This window comes from Macrobrachium rosenbergii, chromosome 11, assembly GCF_040412425.1.
Source record: "Macrobrachium rosenbergii isolate ZJJX-2024 chromosome 11, ASM4041242v1, whole genome shotgun sequence".
In the NCBI taxonomy this organism is placed as follows: domain Eukaryota; kingdom Metazoa; phylum Arthropoda; class Malacostraca; order Decapoda; family Palaemonidae; genus Macrobrachium; species Macrobrachium rosenbergii.
This window is the reverse complement of record NC_089751.1, coordinates 28,441,003-28,456,724: the sequence shown is the minus strand read 5'-3', so window position 1 is coordinate 28,456,724 and position 15,722 is coordinate 28,441,003. Positions and strand designations below refer to the sequence as shown.

The window sequence follows — 15,722 nt, the reverse complement described above, 5'->3', positions numbered from 1 at the left end:
CCAGCAGCTTTGTCTCAACTTCCAGACTCTGGTGCAATCAACTGTGAAATCTTGAATGCAGTTGTGATCCAAAAAGTAAGATTCTTAGTTTTGCTAAAATGGCTATGACGAGTCCAAAGAAAATCAAGACCCTACAAGAAAAGATTAGATTGCTAGATTGTCTACATATTTCAGTCACACATGCTGAGATTGCCTGCTATTTTGGTATAAGTGAGTCGATTGTGTAGTATATACAAAAGAAGGAAAAATCAATCCGTGCAGCTGTTGCAGCAGCTAGACCAGCGGTGCAAGAACACCGCATTGTTGGTAAAATTCTTTATTCTATTGGTTGGAGAAAAGTGCTTCTCTTTGGGGTGCATGACTGCTTCAAAAAGGACTGCTTCAAAAAGGAATCCCATTAGACTGATATAATTCAAGGAAAGGCCATTTCCTTGTACAAATCCATAGGCAAGTAGAATGTGAAGGATCTAGCTCTGCAGATTTCAAAGCCAGCAAAGGCTAGTGTGATAATTTTAGGAAGAGGTCTGGACTACAAAATATTAAAATACATAAAAAGCAGCTTCTGCCAACTAAGAGGCAGCTAAGGAGTTTCTGGACACCATAAAGAAACCTATTGAGCAACAATGGTACTTACCAGAGCAGCATTTTAGCGTCAGTGAAACTATATTTCAGGGAAAAAATGGCACATAAGACATTATTTAGCCAAGAAGAAAGATGAGCACCAGGTAATGATGCAGGAAAAGAGAGATTGAAATGCTGTTTTTTGCTAAAGCGCTCAGATTTATAATCAGGGCAGCCTCAATTTATAAGCTACTAATCTCTGAGCCTTGAAGATAAAAAAGATAGATTGAAATTGCTAGTCTTTTGGATACATAGCAAGAAAGTATGGACTGCCAGAACATCTTTCTTAAGAGTGGTTTCATTGCTGTTTGGTCACAGAAGTTGGGAGGTACTTTGTCATTAAAGGATTACATTTTAAGGTCTTACTGATACTGGAAACAGCTCCTAGCCATCCAGAATCCCATAAGTTCAACACTGAAGCTTTCTAATTGCTCCCCCAACATTACATCTCAAATCTAACGTTATACATTTGCTAATGCCATAAATGTAAGCCATGAAAGCAATAAAGCCTGAGACAGTATACTCATGCTGGAAAAAGCTTTAGCCAGGTTGTGTCATGACTTAATCAGATTTACCTTGGAGACTATCAGAGAAATAAAGAAATTGTGACTTTGGCAAAGAATATAGCTGGAGAACTGTTTTAAGATATGAAAGTGATATTTTTAAGATAACAGTAATTCTTCTCAATGGTATTGTTTTATAAATTTGATAATTTGTAGGCACCATAAAAAATAAACTTACGGTGCTGTATGCATACTGTAGTGGTACCTTAATACCCTACAAGTACATGTATGTATTCTCTCTCAACTCTTTCTTTATTCATTAAATTGGTGTAATGTACTGGACTGTATTGCATATTTAGTAAATAATCAGTTGTTTATATTGACTATTTAAGTTTTGAGGTCAAATTATTTGCAAATTTGTGCCCCTGACCATCTTGAGTTTCAAGGGACAATTGTATGGGATATGATTCATGCCGTTCTGTTCCTGGGACCTTAAGTGTAAACATTTAAGGCAATGACAGTGGTACATTGCCAAGAGAAATGACACCCAGATACTGCCATTGGCCACAGCCTTGGCTAATTGAGAATCCCATTGGCAGGATTGTTATAGAAGATCAAGATAATGTAAGATAAATTGAGGTGCATCTGTGAATTGTGTAATTGCTAAAAGTATATTATTCTTTTTTCAAATTGATATTGCATGTATTTATTTTTATGTTGAATTGAGCTAATTCTGTATTTTCTAGTTATATGCCCTTCTCCCTCCCCCTTCAATGATTTCTAGAACTGTTTTATGTAATGCCTGGTATTATGCAATTTTTTTGCAACAGTACAGTAGTTAATTTTGCTTGTCTTGGCATCTCCTTTCATATTAGATATAGCAGGATCTTTGCTATATAATTTTCCTTTGTGAAATTTATTTTATAGTAAAATATTAATGCATCAAAGTAACAGATTTAAAAGTTAAATAGCATTAGAATTTTTTGAATTTTGGAAAATATAAAATTTATTTTCCAGTGATTTAGTTAGACTGAAAAAAGGTTCTTCTCTTAGCCATTTTGATATTTTTTGGATACAGCAAAAATGGCCATTATCAGTTAATTACAAACGGCCTTCAAGTTCAAATTTGTTGGGTCCCAGCCCATGTAGGCATTGAGGGTAATGAGAAAGCAGATAAAGCTGCTAAATTGGCTTGTACAATCACCCCAACTACTATGAAAGCCCCCATATCAGACTGGCTAGCATCAGTTAAACCCTTAATTTATAGGGATTGGCAAATGGACAAATATACTCCCTCAAAACAAAATAAAACAAATTAAGAATGAGGTTAAAAAGTGGCATTCTTCTACCCAAAAGCAAAGAATTAATGAAATAATTTTAACAAGACCCAGAATAGGACATTCCAGACTCACACATGGTCATCTGATGTCAACTCCGCACACAAATCCAATAACTTGTGAAAGATGTAACATCCCAATAACAATCAAACATATCTTGATTGACTGTCCCAGATGGCATCATGAATGAAATACTTATTTACAAAATAAATCAATAGAGGATATTCTAGCAGAAGGTAATAACTTTTCAATTAATAATATCATTCTCTTCTTAAACAAAATTAAATTGATAAATAAAATATAATCTTCCCCCTTTTTTCCCTCCCTTTTTTTTCCCTTTCCCTCTTGATTTTTTTATTTTTTTAATTGTCCTCCCCTTTTTTATTATTTATTTATTTATTTAACTACTCAATTTTTCATGTATTCTTTCCCCCCTTCTTTTTCCAGCCCAAGAAGAACCCTAAAAGAGTTCAGAGGTCTGGTTAAATAAATCATTTATAACTAACTAACTTGTACTTCAAGCTTACACAGAATATAAATCTCATATGTGGAAAAAGGATGTACACATTATATTAAAAATTGAATAATGGACATTAAAATAAACTGATGAATAAATGCTAAGGTACTGACCAAAATAACTTGATGCACTGTAGCACGACCCTAAATAGCATTACAGTACAGCTTCTTCATAATTTGTATGGTACTGTTTGTACCACATTGCATTTATTATTTAAGTATTTCATTACGACCACTGAGTCACATTTTGAGGCTCATAGGGCACAACTAAATGATTTGATTATAAAAGATAACTGAAAATAGGGGCACATTTAAATTGAAGTTGGACAGTTATGTGGAAAGAGACCAATGTTAAAGGCAGAAAGCAGTTTCTCTGGGGTTAAATGGACCTTGCAAATAATGTTCAGTGCTGTTAAAGGTATGCCATACAAAGCACGCTGTAAGCTCTACTCCCCACCCCCTTTTTCCTAGAGGATTTTTACTCGAAGAGAAGAAAGTGTTCACTAATTTGTAAGAGCCATAGGCATTAAGGGAATAGTACAAATTCCTGGTTGAAATACTAAGTAGGACATGGCTGAACATGATTTCTTTTGTCAACAGTTGTCTGATGTGTGAATACTGTTGCAGGAAAAAGAAATCACTGAACAAAGCAGTATTAATGATGTGATATTTCAATGGTAAATTATTTCTTCTTATTTCCAGTTGTTAAAATTCCAGTGGTGTCATCCATTGAAAAGTTTTGGTAAACTTTGAGTAATTTTGACTTTTTATCTTTGTTTTTCCATTTTGGAACATGATACACTTTAAGCACCACCTTTGTTTTTCCATTTTGGAACATGATACAATTTAAACATTACCTTGTTTTTCCATTTTAGAACATGGTACAATGTAAGCACATATAATTGGATTCAAAACAACACCACAACCAGCTTTATACTGTGAAATGTAAATGTAAATTTACAGCAAATGATAAAGGAACATTGCTATATTCAAAGATGATCTATGAGTTATTTGCCACAGATGAATTTGAGATCCTCTTAATATATTATAGTTAATGTAAAAGCTCACCGAAGGGTACTGATTTTTAGACAATAATATCTCAGTAGTGGAATATAAATTGTCTGAATAATATTACATTAATACCATAATCTCTCTTGATAGAATGAAGTCTTGCAAATATTGGACTAAAAGTTCGTTGCAGCAGATGATGTGTTGTCTTAGGGATCTTATTAAATAATTTGATAATAAATTGCTGTGAAAATTAAGTTTTGAAGTCAAAGTAAACATCAGGTATTGTAAAAATTGAGGATCTCCAAGGGTTGTATATAATAATAATTCTGAGCAGCAAATCATAAGGGTTGGATTATTTTACGATTGATCAGTCAATGAAGTTTTATTTTTGTTGAGTTTTAGTTTAACCAGTGCACCAGTACATTATTTATTTGGTGAAATATTTTTGTATTAGCACCTTACAATGTAGTTTTTACTCTTAAGAACAATAATAATTTTATAGTTAGTTTGAAAACAAACAAATCAGTAATATGCAGTATTTTAATAACTATATGTACTGTTTATTGTCATCCGTTAACTTTTGTCCAACTATCTTGAGTTTTTTATATATAAATTACCGAATACTTCTGCAGACCATTTTGTTTTTAATTCTGCTCCGTGCTGACATGAAAGGGTGGTAATTTTTTATACCATTTAATAAAGTTAAGGAAATATGGAAATGTCCATTTGTTTATTCATATATTGAGGCTCTTTATGCAGTGTGATTTAATCATGTAATAATAGGTAAACCTGCTCTGATCACTTGTCTTTCTACCAGCCTTGCCAGGGCCGTCAGGAGCAGCAGGAAATCAAGACTCTGTAGGGCCTCATGAATCAGGGGGTGAGTACTATACATAATTTAACAAGCCTGCCCTCCACCATGTCTGTCAGTCTTATCAACAAATTATCCCTTAAGTCATTTCTGTTTCACTGGTTGATTTTATATCTCATTAAGAATACAGGGAATTCTTTCTCTCGTCTTGTTTGTTCCTCTTCAAATCTTTGCCAGCTAAATTTCTGTTCTTTTTTATTTGAGTATTGTCTGTTATCAGTCATCTTCATTTATTTCTTATTGCATTAAGAGTAGTCTGAACAGTTATGGCGATATTCTTTTATATATCATTACTTAATATGTTATTCAGCTTTTACACTTATCTAGAAATACTCTCTCTCTCTCTCTCTCTCTCTCTCTCTCTCTCTCTCTCTTGCACAGTGGTTATTAGGCCAATATAGTAACTACGTCAACTTTTGAAATTTCAGTTGCATAAGTGGTTTTTCAGAATTAGAATTTATTTATCTTTGCTCTAGATTCCTGTTAGTGATATGAATTAAGTATTCCATACAATATTTTGATTTACAAGGTTTTGTATTTTTCATAATTTTATATAGCAATGCCAGCAAGATTCATAACAAATACCTCCCTTTAATGGACCCCAAAGAAGCAGTTTTACTATATACAAGCTGTATGCTATAAAACAGGAATTTATCAATTAGTTCTCAAGTATATTGCAGTATAGTATATGGTTAAAGCATGCCAGGAATTAGGCTAAAATTATATTTACTTTTGAGTGGTACTTGGTGTACAGTAAATAAAATATTGTGGTTTGTCATCCTTTTAAGGGGTGAGGTTATTAATAATATTAATTACTCGCAGAAAATGCTGCTGCAATTCTTTGTATATTCAGCTGTTAGTAGAAGCTTAAAATATTTTGATTTAACCTCAGTTTGTAAAAGCAGTTAGTCCACTGAGAACAAAATTCTCTGTCACAAGTCTGTTGTTGAATAACAGACATATACATCTTAAATCCCCCAGGTGTCTGTTAAAGTGAGGTACAACTTTAGTCATTACATTAGTGTATTTTCATTAAAGTAATCTGAATCTTATTGTAAATTATCACATGTTAATTTGTTCATTTTTACAACTTTTACCAATAATTTTGATAATCCATATAAAATAGAAGGCAAGAATTTTTGAAGTGCCCAAAGGTTCTTCTTTGAAAACCTCATTGCCATACATACTATTTGCAATATTGCTTTGCTTTACTCCCATCAGATAGGTTTTGTATCTTATGCGCTTCTTTGTTTCAATGAATAATATTTGTCTTTAGTGTGTAGGTGCTTCCCAGTCTAGTATCTTCCTGTTTAACAGGTTCCATATTTGGAATAATCTTTCTATTAATTAATCTGATCTTAAGTACAGTAGGTTTAAAATACAAATGACACTAAATTATCTTATAGTTATTATGCTTCGTTTGTTTTCATTTTTCTGTACAAGTGTTTTCTTCTGATTTAATTTTCTGCTTCTATTCTTGTTCCATGACTGTAATATTTGATTTTGTCTTCCTTAATATTTTGTTTTGAAGTTGTCTGTGATTCCATTTCATGTTCCTCATGGTAACGTAACTTGTATAGAGTTGTATTTGGCTTAACTCTCTCTACCTGCTTTATCTATAGCCTCTGTCTCTCTTGATGATAAGGATCTTGATCTTCATTTAAATTTCTTTTTTGTGATTAAAATGTGTGTTCTTGTAATTTTATGACCCTTTCATTGCTATTTTACTGTATATCCTTCTTACAATGACCTTGATTTAGTTTAATGTGATATAAAGTAGTATTCAGTATATTGAAAGGAAAAGTCATTTTGTTTTTTAATTATGATGATGATGTCAAAAGTGAGTTTAGGAGAGTTTACCCATATGGCTGCCACTACCACCACCATCTATTATCTTATTGTCTTGATTTAGAGATATTCAGCAGTGTATTCTGCAACAAAGTCTGCTAACCATAAAGACTCATACTCCATTAGTTTAAAGTTCAAGTGAAAAATTGCAGATTAGCATTTGAATGTAGATCTTTCCAGAAAGTAAAACTTTTTTAACAATTGTTGAATTTTTTTTGTCAAATGGAATGGTCTTTATGGTATATTTATTTTATTTATTTTTTTATTTTGTCTTTTGCTAAATTGTGTACATCAGTAATGGAGCGTTATGAACACGTTTGAGCTGTTCCTGTATGGGTCAATTTTTTATTTTGATTGAGGGGGATATCTCTACCTGAGCCTGGAGCTACATGTACACATGCATTAGCTTCTAATTCCTGGTAACAATGTAGGTGAGGAAATAAGATGTGCATAGTTTGTATTTTGCCTGCTGTTAGGGTGGTGATAAATGAGGATGTTTTGCATATGCTAAGGTGTGGGAAATATCTGAATGTGTGCTTTTACCCTGACTCCATGAGGTATAACTGCTGATCTGTCGTGTACAAGGGTGCATAGTTTTAATACTTCTTGCTATGGATTTGGCTTGTTAGTTCTTTTTCAATCTTTAGCTTTTGCATTGACTTTTGTATGTGCATCAGGATTACTTACGATGTAATTGTGCATGCATGCACAAGGGATCTGTTCAGTAGCTTACAAGCAGAAATTAACCTTAACAATGATGAGAAAATAACAGAAAAAGCACCAATTTTTGTATCTATATCTTGCTTTAAACCTTATGAGCTTCAGATATACAGTATTTGTCCAAAGAGAGAACTTCCATCATATCCAGGATTCTTCTATAGGCACATTTTAGGTATACAAGTGCAAGTTTCATGTATTCTGCAGTTGATTTTATTAGTTGTTCACTGACTTTCTCACAATACTTCATATGTTGAGCCCTCTGATCCCTTATACTTGCTGATAAAGTAACTTTTGAAGTGATACGTTTCCGTTGTGTATGTCATCATTGTCTCTAGTGGTCTTTTTATTTTTCTAGAGTTTATTTTTATTTTTTTTAGTTCATGACAGATTCATTTTGAAATTCACTCACAGTCAGCCTGTAACCTTTAGTTATGCTTGCATTTTATTTTATTTTAGAATGGTGATGGGACTGATTTAATGTCATTTCCCATGTAAATTGTGCCCTTCTCAGTAACCTTTTAAATTATTCCCTATTTTAATGCAATATTGTTTTGCTCTCTCTCTCTCTCTCTCTCTCTCTCTCTCTCTCTCTCTCTCTCTCTCTCTCTCTCTCTCTCTCTCTCTCTCTCTCTCTCTCTCTCTCTCTCTCTCTCTCTGCAAGAGTTACAATTATGAAACATACCCAGGAGAGTTCATATTCTGCTAAAGACATAAATTTTCATTATAAATGAATATTTAGTAATTACAAAGAGCACTGAAGCCCCCTGACTTAACGTGTAAATACACTGGGTATAATTATTGTGTTAAAATGAATATTGCTTTTCCAATTTTGTGTAATTATATGAATTGCCAATTCATTATTTAGATGTTGCTGGATAATGCTTGTGGAGTCTTAACAATGAGCTATGCTCTGATACCTTCATGTTATCCGTGCACAATATACTTTTTTTTTATTCTAAGTATTGTAGTTACCTTTCTGTTCTTATTCTCTTGTTGACCATTTCTGTAATGCTGTTTCATATTAATTTTCTTTTATTCTTGTTCAATTTTAATCTAGAATGGTGCATTTTAACCAGGACATTCCATCATGTAAATCATTTCTAGTTTTCCCTTCTAGAATTGGGCACATTGCTGTTACTGTTTAGAAAAATAATGTAAATTGTACTCAGGGCAGTGGCTGCTTTTGTTTCCCATATTTCCCCATGGGACATCTTTTTACGGATCTTGCACTTGTATTTGAATACGGTATAAATCTTAGAGCTGTTCTCAACACACAAATTAGTTAAAACACTACAAAAATAATTTTGCATCTTTAGACTATGTAAACTATAAATGATGGCAGTTTGTACCTGCAGTCATCTCACTAATGCATTTAGCACAGGATATGTATCTCACATCTCTTCAGAATAGCTTTGAAAGTATTGTAAAGTAAAACATCAAAATGAGGTGAGTCCCTTTATTACATGCTGCTCTGCCAGAACATTATGTTTTGTCTTGCACATTGAACTATTCAGTTTTATAGCTAGGTCACCTCTGCTTGTTGGTTCCTAATTCATTTTGAGATTACATTACTTCATATATGATGAGTAGAGTACCTTTATTGACGCACTAGTATTTTGCTTTAAATAGGCAATAGGATGCCATTGTAGGTGGCAATGCCATCGAAAGTTACATAATAGTTTGCTCATTTTCTTTTTGATCATTGGAAAAAGTTTTAATTTTCTGTTTTCGTTAATTGAGAAGATGTGTGCTGTTGAGAATCTGAGACTGTGGTTTAGCAAATAGACTAAATATAATTGATCGGTTGATCAGTTATTGTGATCATCATTATTTGAAAGTTGAATAGATGCTGTTAGTCCCTCTCTTTCTTGTACATTGCTCTGCAGATAAGATTCATTCTATTTCTTTAGTTGTCCCTTCAAAACTTATCAGTTCTAAGGTTTTGTGATCATCTTTATAAAAATGATTCTCTCTCTCTCTCTCTCTCTCTCTCTCTCTCTCTCTCTCTCTCTCTCTCTCTCTCTCTCTCTCTCTCTCTCTCTCTCTCTCTCTCTCTCTCTCTCAAAGATAGGGTTCCTATATGTGGTGGTATTTGCTTTGTATTTTAGGGCCTTTTCAGATTTAACCTATAGTGTAGTATGAAATTGGTCATCATAGATACTCTTTAGAGGTTTTAAAATCTTGAGCCATTTAGGGAACGGTCAGAATGATTTTCTAGGCCAAAAGTATTGAAAGTGATTTTTTGCGGGATAGTCGAGGTTAAGTGAATATCTTTTTTATATATTATTGCATATTTTTTGCAGTTACTGCAGTGTTCTACTGGTTAGATTTTTTGCTTTTAAATCAGTTATGTGGGGATTATTTAGTTATTTTTTCAAATTTTCTTCATGGGTAATAATTCTTGCTATGGCAATTGTGGAAATAAAGGTTGCTTGTTTTGTTTTTCTCTTATTATAATTTTTTCTGATTCTCTGATTTTGAAGTTGATTGTTCCATTTTTCTCTAATTATAAGTAGTTATAATTAGGCAGTTTAATTAGACCACTGAGTTAAAATTTGTAACTCATGGGGTTGCCTAAGGGGTATGTTTTTGATATGTAAAACTTACGTTTTTAGTTTAACAAAGGTAATATAGAGTAATTGGATAATCCCAAAATGAAAAGTATTCAGATGAAATTAATTTAAATTTTTTTTCTTAAACTTTCCATGGGCTGTTAGGTGAAGAATAATAAGGTTATTTAGTGATGATGATATATGATAGTAGAATTCTCTGTTTCATGTTCAGTTAGGGGTATCTTACTTTTCAATATTCATGAGGAGACTAGTTATTTCTTAGAACTAGAACTTGATTTAGAAAAGCAGGTTTCACAGTGGAAGACAGTTTTATTTCAGTAGAAGTTTTAATCATGGTGCTTTTATTGCGAAAAAGTTACTATCTCATCATTTCCTTCAACACTTCTTCTTTAGGCCTGTATTCTTGCGTTGCAAAGGTGACAGCTTTTCATTTTGCATACAGTTTTCCTAATTTCGTATCTGCTAACAGTTTTGTATCTCTAGTCGCCTAGATTTACTATGCTTTTAAAGGCTGATCCATTAACATAACATTGAGAAATAGAGCAAGATGGAGATTGTAGCATTTTTATCTTATAAATGATAGCTTGCTAGAAAAAGTGTTTGCTGTTATGACAGGCATTTCACCTTTAATATGATTACCTATATTTATTTTTAGTGAATTAATGCTTTCTGAAAAATGTACAGTATAGTTTATTGAAAAGAACATAATCTATCAGGTATGGGTAACCATTCATTCAATGATTTTGGGTAGTACTCAAAGTGCTGCTAGATTTGTAGGGTAGACTGTGATTATAGTATGAAAAAATAAAAAGGGAATCTTTTACTAGTTGACAGTGAAGTTCAGTAGGATACTTACAGGTCTTAATTGTGCACTTATTAAATGTCAGGTCAGTCAGCTTTCATGTCTTACAGGATTCAGCATTCAGAAAGATTTTACCTTCCAACATTTTTAATTTAAAGACGTTAGAAATGAAGTTTAAAATAAAAATTTGTTAGTGAATTAAATCATATAGGTTATCTGTTTGGTAAGATTTGTTTTCTGTAGGTTGGTATACATTTTTGCACTTTATCTATAATTATAATTATTAGTATTTTATTTTTTTAACTAGAGAATTTTGGTTGATGGAATTATAGGCTAGATAGTGCATTGTATGTGTGTGTGTGTGTGTGTTGTTGAGTGCTGTGGAGTTTGTTGTTCTATATTTTGGGAGTTATTATTTGTGTACATTTATCTTTAAGTGGCAGTGAATAAGCTGTAGATATTCATGGTAGGTAAGCAGCTGCTTGTGTCTTATGTTGTGTAGGGAGGCACCCTGGGGTATACTCTTGATAGTCCAATTGACCCATCATCATGCTAGATTGTGTTACTTCTAAAAGTTTGTAGTTGATTAGCTTTTTTAAACTGATACTGCTGTGGAGGGCAGTGCCTGTTTGTTCTGCATGATGTTATATTTGTCATTTATTAAGAAGAAAACATCAGTTACTTTTTTCATAAATAAATATAATGCTTTGAAACTGATGGTTTCCAACTAGTATCCCTTTTGTTTGTTTGAATCTTGTAGACAATGGATTGCAGGTCTAAAAGGTGTGATTTATGGTATAAAGGGATGAAGATGATGATGATGTTGATGATGATGATGATGTTGATGAAGATGATGATGATGATATGTGGATGACCTGTGGTCCAGAGTCTAGTGCATGCTCCTCTCTGTACTGTAGTCCAGGGCCTTAAGTATAGTTGGTGAGAGTAGGGTATAGGGACCAAGTTGGACATTTAGGGAACTTTGGCCACGTGGCCAAGTGACTGCCCAATTAACTTTGGCCATCAGCGTTAAGAAGATATATTGGCTTAGCTTGGACCATGGCTTGTGCACTGGCCAGTGTGCTGTGGCCTGTGCAGCCTTTCGCTGCTGCTTGTTTGGGTGGTCGGGTGTTTGACAAGGCTGTGTGTGGCTGAGGATGGCTTGGGATGGCCCAGGCTTAGTAATCATCCTGCATCAAGTGTACAACTTTGACTCAGGAGCCATTGTAAAATTTGGAAATCTGGCTGGGAAACGTGATCATAATGCTCATGTCGTACTGATTGATAAAGGTATAGAAGGGCGGTGTTGGTAATGATGCCAGAATGGCCACTGATTGATACTTAACGTGCATCCTCCTCTCCTTCTCCTTCTCCTCCTACGCAGCAGCGCCCGGGGGTGCTGTCTGTGAGGCTCTGAACCTGTCGCTGCGATCACCTCTGCCCCAGGCCAACGGAACACTTCATCCGCCAGTGCTTCATCACCACCACCATCTCCAACAACAACAACAACAACCACCACAGCAGCAACACCTTCATCACCACCACCACCAACCACACCACCACCACCACCACCACCAACAGCTTCACCATAATAGCCACCAGCAACCACAACAACAACCACAACAACAGCCACAACCACAACCATCTCCCACACCTATATCAACGACACCTGTTAACCATGTTGCTGCCACAGATACTAAGGAGACATTTGAGGTGAAGTTCCATCCTGCAGTGGCAGTGGCAGCTGCAGCTTCTGGTCTGGTGTACCCTGAGGTTGCCCTTGATTTAGCTTCTGATAAAATGGCTGGATTAATGACTGCTGGAGAAGCAGGGGAGGATGGCAGCAGGCTAGATGCCTCACCAGAGTACAAGACAAAATTGTACCCATGTCCAGAGTGCCACAAAGTGTTCCGTCACCCCATGTCTCTCCACCATCACCGCCATGTGCACAAGGGTACTTATACTTGTCACTCTTGTGGCAAAGTGTTCTCCCGACGATGGGACCTCCACCGTCATCTGCACCGCTCCAAGATGGGCTGCCGTCGCCCTAACCACGTAACTACAGCTGCTGTAGTGGCTTCTTCAGTTCCTGGAACTGTTACTACTACTGCCACTGCTGCTGCTGCCGGCGTTGTAGCTGCGCACCGAGCCGAGTTCACTCTCGATCTGAACAACCCCCCTTCCAACTGACTGTGATATGAATAGGCGATACTAGAACATAGAGACATTACATATGTAGAATTGTATTTGTTGTGTTGTTGCGACAGTGCCACTTGGCCTGGCACTAACTCTGTGATCACCAGCCAAAGATGGAGGAGTGCAGGCGCCCCTGTCAGAAATATTATGCCGACACCACTGCGCCATGTCCGAGATTACCCCACCCCCATATTACATTTATTCTACTATAACCCCTCCCCTCTCAAGGACACACACACTCCGTTTTGGTCTGTTTGAGTTAATATAAGAGCAATGGAAAAATTCCCTCTTGCATCATTGCTTGGTTTTAGTCAGTTGATTTAGTCATTAGACTGCCTGTATGTGATAATAATGTACCGTACCCAGTGATGCTTCATTAATTCTTCACGTTTTGGTTCTCTGTGATATTTTGCTTTATTTGAGTTGCCATCATTATTACCTTTCTGGCAACAGTTCCCTTAGGCTTGTTATTATTATCTCTTGACTCCCAACTTCTTTCCTGCCACTCAACTATATATATATAAATATATTATATATATATAAAGTATATTTAGAGTGTTGGTATTGTTGTTCCTATAAACCTTACATTATCAGCTACCAACCGTGAATGGTATGTCGAAACTTAGGGCAATAATAAATGTTATCATGATGACTGCTAAGGATTATTTATTATTCCCTTTCTATGTCCAGTTTCATGTGTTTAAAAGCAATTCTGTAGATGTACAGGATGAAATCGTTTACATATATATACCATGATATGAAAGAATATTTTGTAAATTTTCTCAAACTTTAGGATAGGGATTTTTATTCGAGAACATATAGGTTAATGGGAAAGAGGAGTAATGGAAATTTTATTTTTGAAATGTTTGATAAACTAAACCATAATTTCTCTGGAAATTTTGAGTACACATGGGGAACATATCTCTGTAAATTGCTGAAGAATTGTTCACATTTTTACAAAATTTTTGTCTTACCTGTAGAATTTTGTTTGCCACAGTTGTACTGTATGTGATTTAACAACTTTTGAATTTCTTTTTACTTGAGGATTTCAGGTAGTTAGCAGTCATTTTCGTGCGTATTCATTTGGTAGATGGAATATTTGTGCGTGTGTTCTTAGAGTACCTACTTAGGTGAAGTTTGAATTAATTTTGTTAAACCCAAATGAACAACCTGTTTAGTAAGATGCAATATCTTACAGCTAGATTTGAAATGGCAAGCTTCTCCACGAGTCCATATATAAATCAGTAATTAATTCCAGTTCTGTTAAATTGCAAAACCGATCCAGTTGTTCATTCTAACAATTTCAGAATTTAGTTCCGTACTGCATTGTTAAAGGAATGTATATTGTGGTCAGTTTATAGTGAAGAGGTAGATTATTTAGTGTAAATATAACTGGTTTGAAGAGGCAGTTATAGTTAGTATTTTTAGGGCCATTTTGATTAAATTCCAACCAGTTCATGTTTATGCATGATGTCTGAAATACAAAATGAAATATATATATATAACTTTATGCAGTAAGTGGAGTATGACTCAGTCAGTAGCTATCACATTTATAGTCAACAATCATCAACTAGTGAGCTGAGTTATTGATATTTGGAGTAATTTAAGCTCTTTAGAAATCAATTCAGTAACGTATTTGTAGTGAGTTGGATATTAAAAGATTTAATACATTATAAGGGAACTACCCATCGTATTGGAAGGAAAAAGAAGAGATTGAATTAACACGGATATATTTGAAGACAGTTTTTATCTGTGAATTTTTTCCTTTGCTGACTTTTGGACAATGATTCTCAAATGTATCGATATTTAAACAATTTAAGTAGTTATTTAATAGATGTAAAATCCATAGTTTCTTGTATTTCATATGTTAAAAAATGTAATCATTCTAGTATTTTGCTAGACTTGTTGACCTTTCAACATAGATAGGATTTTAAATCTGATGATTACTGATGTACCCTGCAGTTGCAAGTTTTATTATTGTTCAGGGGAATTCTGCCTTAAATTCTTGAATGTCTGCTGTAATGACTAATTAATATATAGGGTCTTTTTGCAAAACTAAAAATATTTTAGATTTTCCCTCGGAACATATAAAAGGGAGGATTTATTGTAAGCAAGCGGCTGTAAAGATAAAAAATATTAATTACTGATTATGAGAAAAGAATCTATCTCAGACTTTCTCCTAGGTACTTAGAAAACATATTCACTCAAATTTGGCAGTGGTTTTAACCCATTATACAATATATGTATTGATAACCTACATTTATCCCAGAGGCAGGATGATGCTGCTAAAAAATGAATACAAAATGTAATCACCCAAATAATTTAACTTTGCAAGTAAGGTTAATAGGTCACACTGGATTTTTCTTTTCTTTTAAGGCGCTTTTTTGAGTTTGGTCAGTTTTGATAACAGGCAAAGTAGTTTATAACTAAATGGAAAAAATGCCATAATTGCCAAGAAGTTTCCCATCAGAACTCCGTTTTCAGAATTTTAATGTTACAATGTGTTTCCTGTAAGTGAAAATATAACATACAGAAATAGATCATAATCTGATCATATCTGTATATACCAGTACAGTACTCAATTAAAGATACTCCCTATACATTAGAACATAACACAGTATGCATATGATAAAAAGCTGTTACCATGTACTTATATACTGTATTGGTTGGAGCTAATATCACTTTGATTTGGGGTTCACTGCAGCACCTTCCTGTAGAAAACCA

General features: G+C 34.3%; 1 protein-coding gene across 21 annotated transcripts in view; it reads left to right on the top strand.

The window, feature by feature from the left end:
- LOC136843271 (protein abrupt-like) overlaps window positions 1–15,722 on the top strand; it is a 196,769-nt gene that overhangs the window by 108,651 nt on the left and 72,396 nt on the right. For 15 of the 21 annotated variants that reach the window (XM_067111428.1, XM_067111430.1, XM_067111424.1 and 12 more), the window contains one exon: window positions 4,806–4,868. In XM_067111428.1, the coding sequence (XP_066967529.1) occupies window positions 4,806–4,868 (63 nt within the window). Of the gene's footprint in view, window positions 1–4,805; window positions 4,869–12,186; window positions 13,658–15,722 lie in introns of those variants that run through there. The other 6 variants (XM_067111433.1, XM_067111440.1, XM_067111441.1 and 3 more) reach the window with 2 other exon arrangements.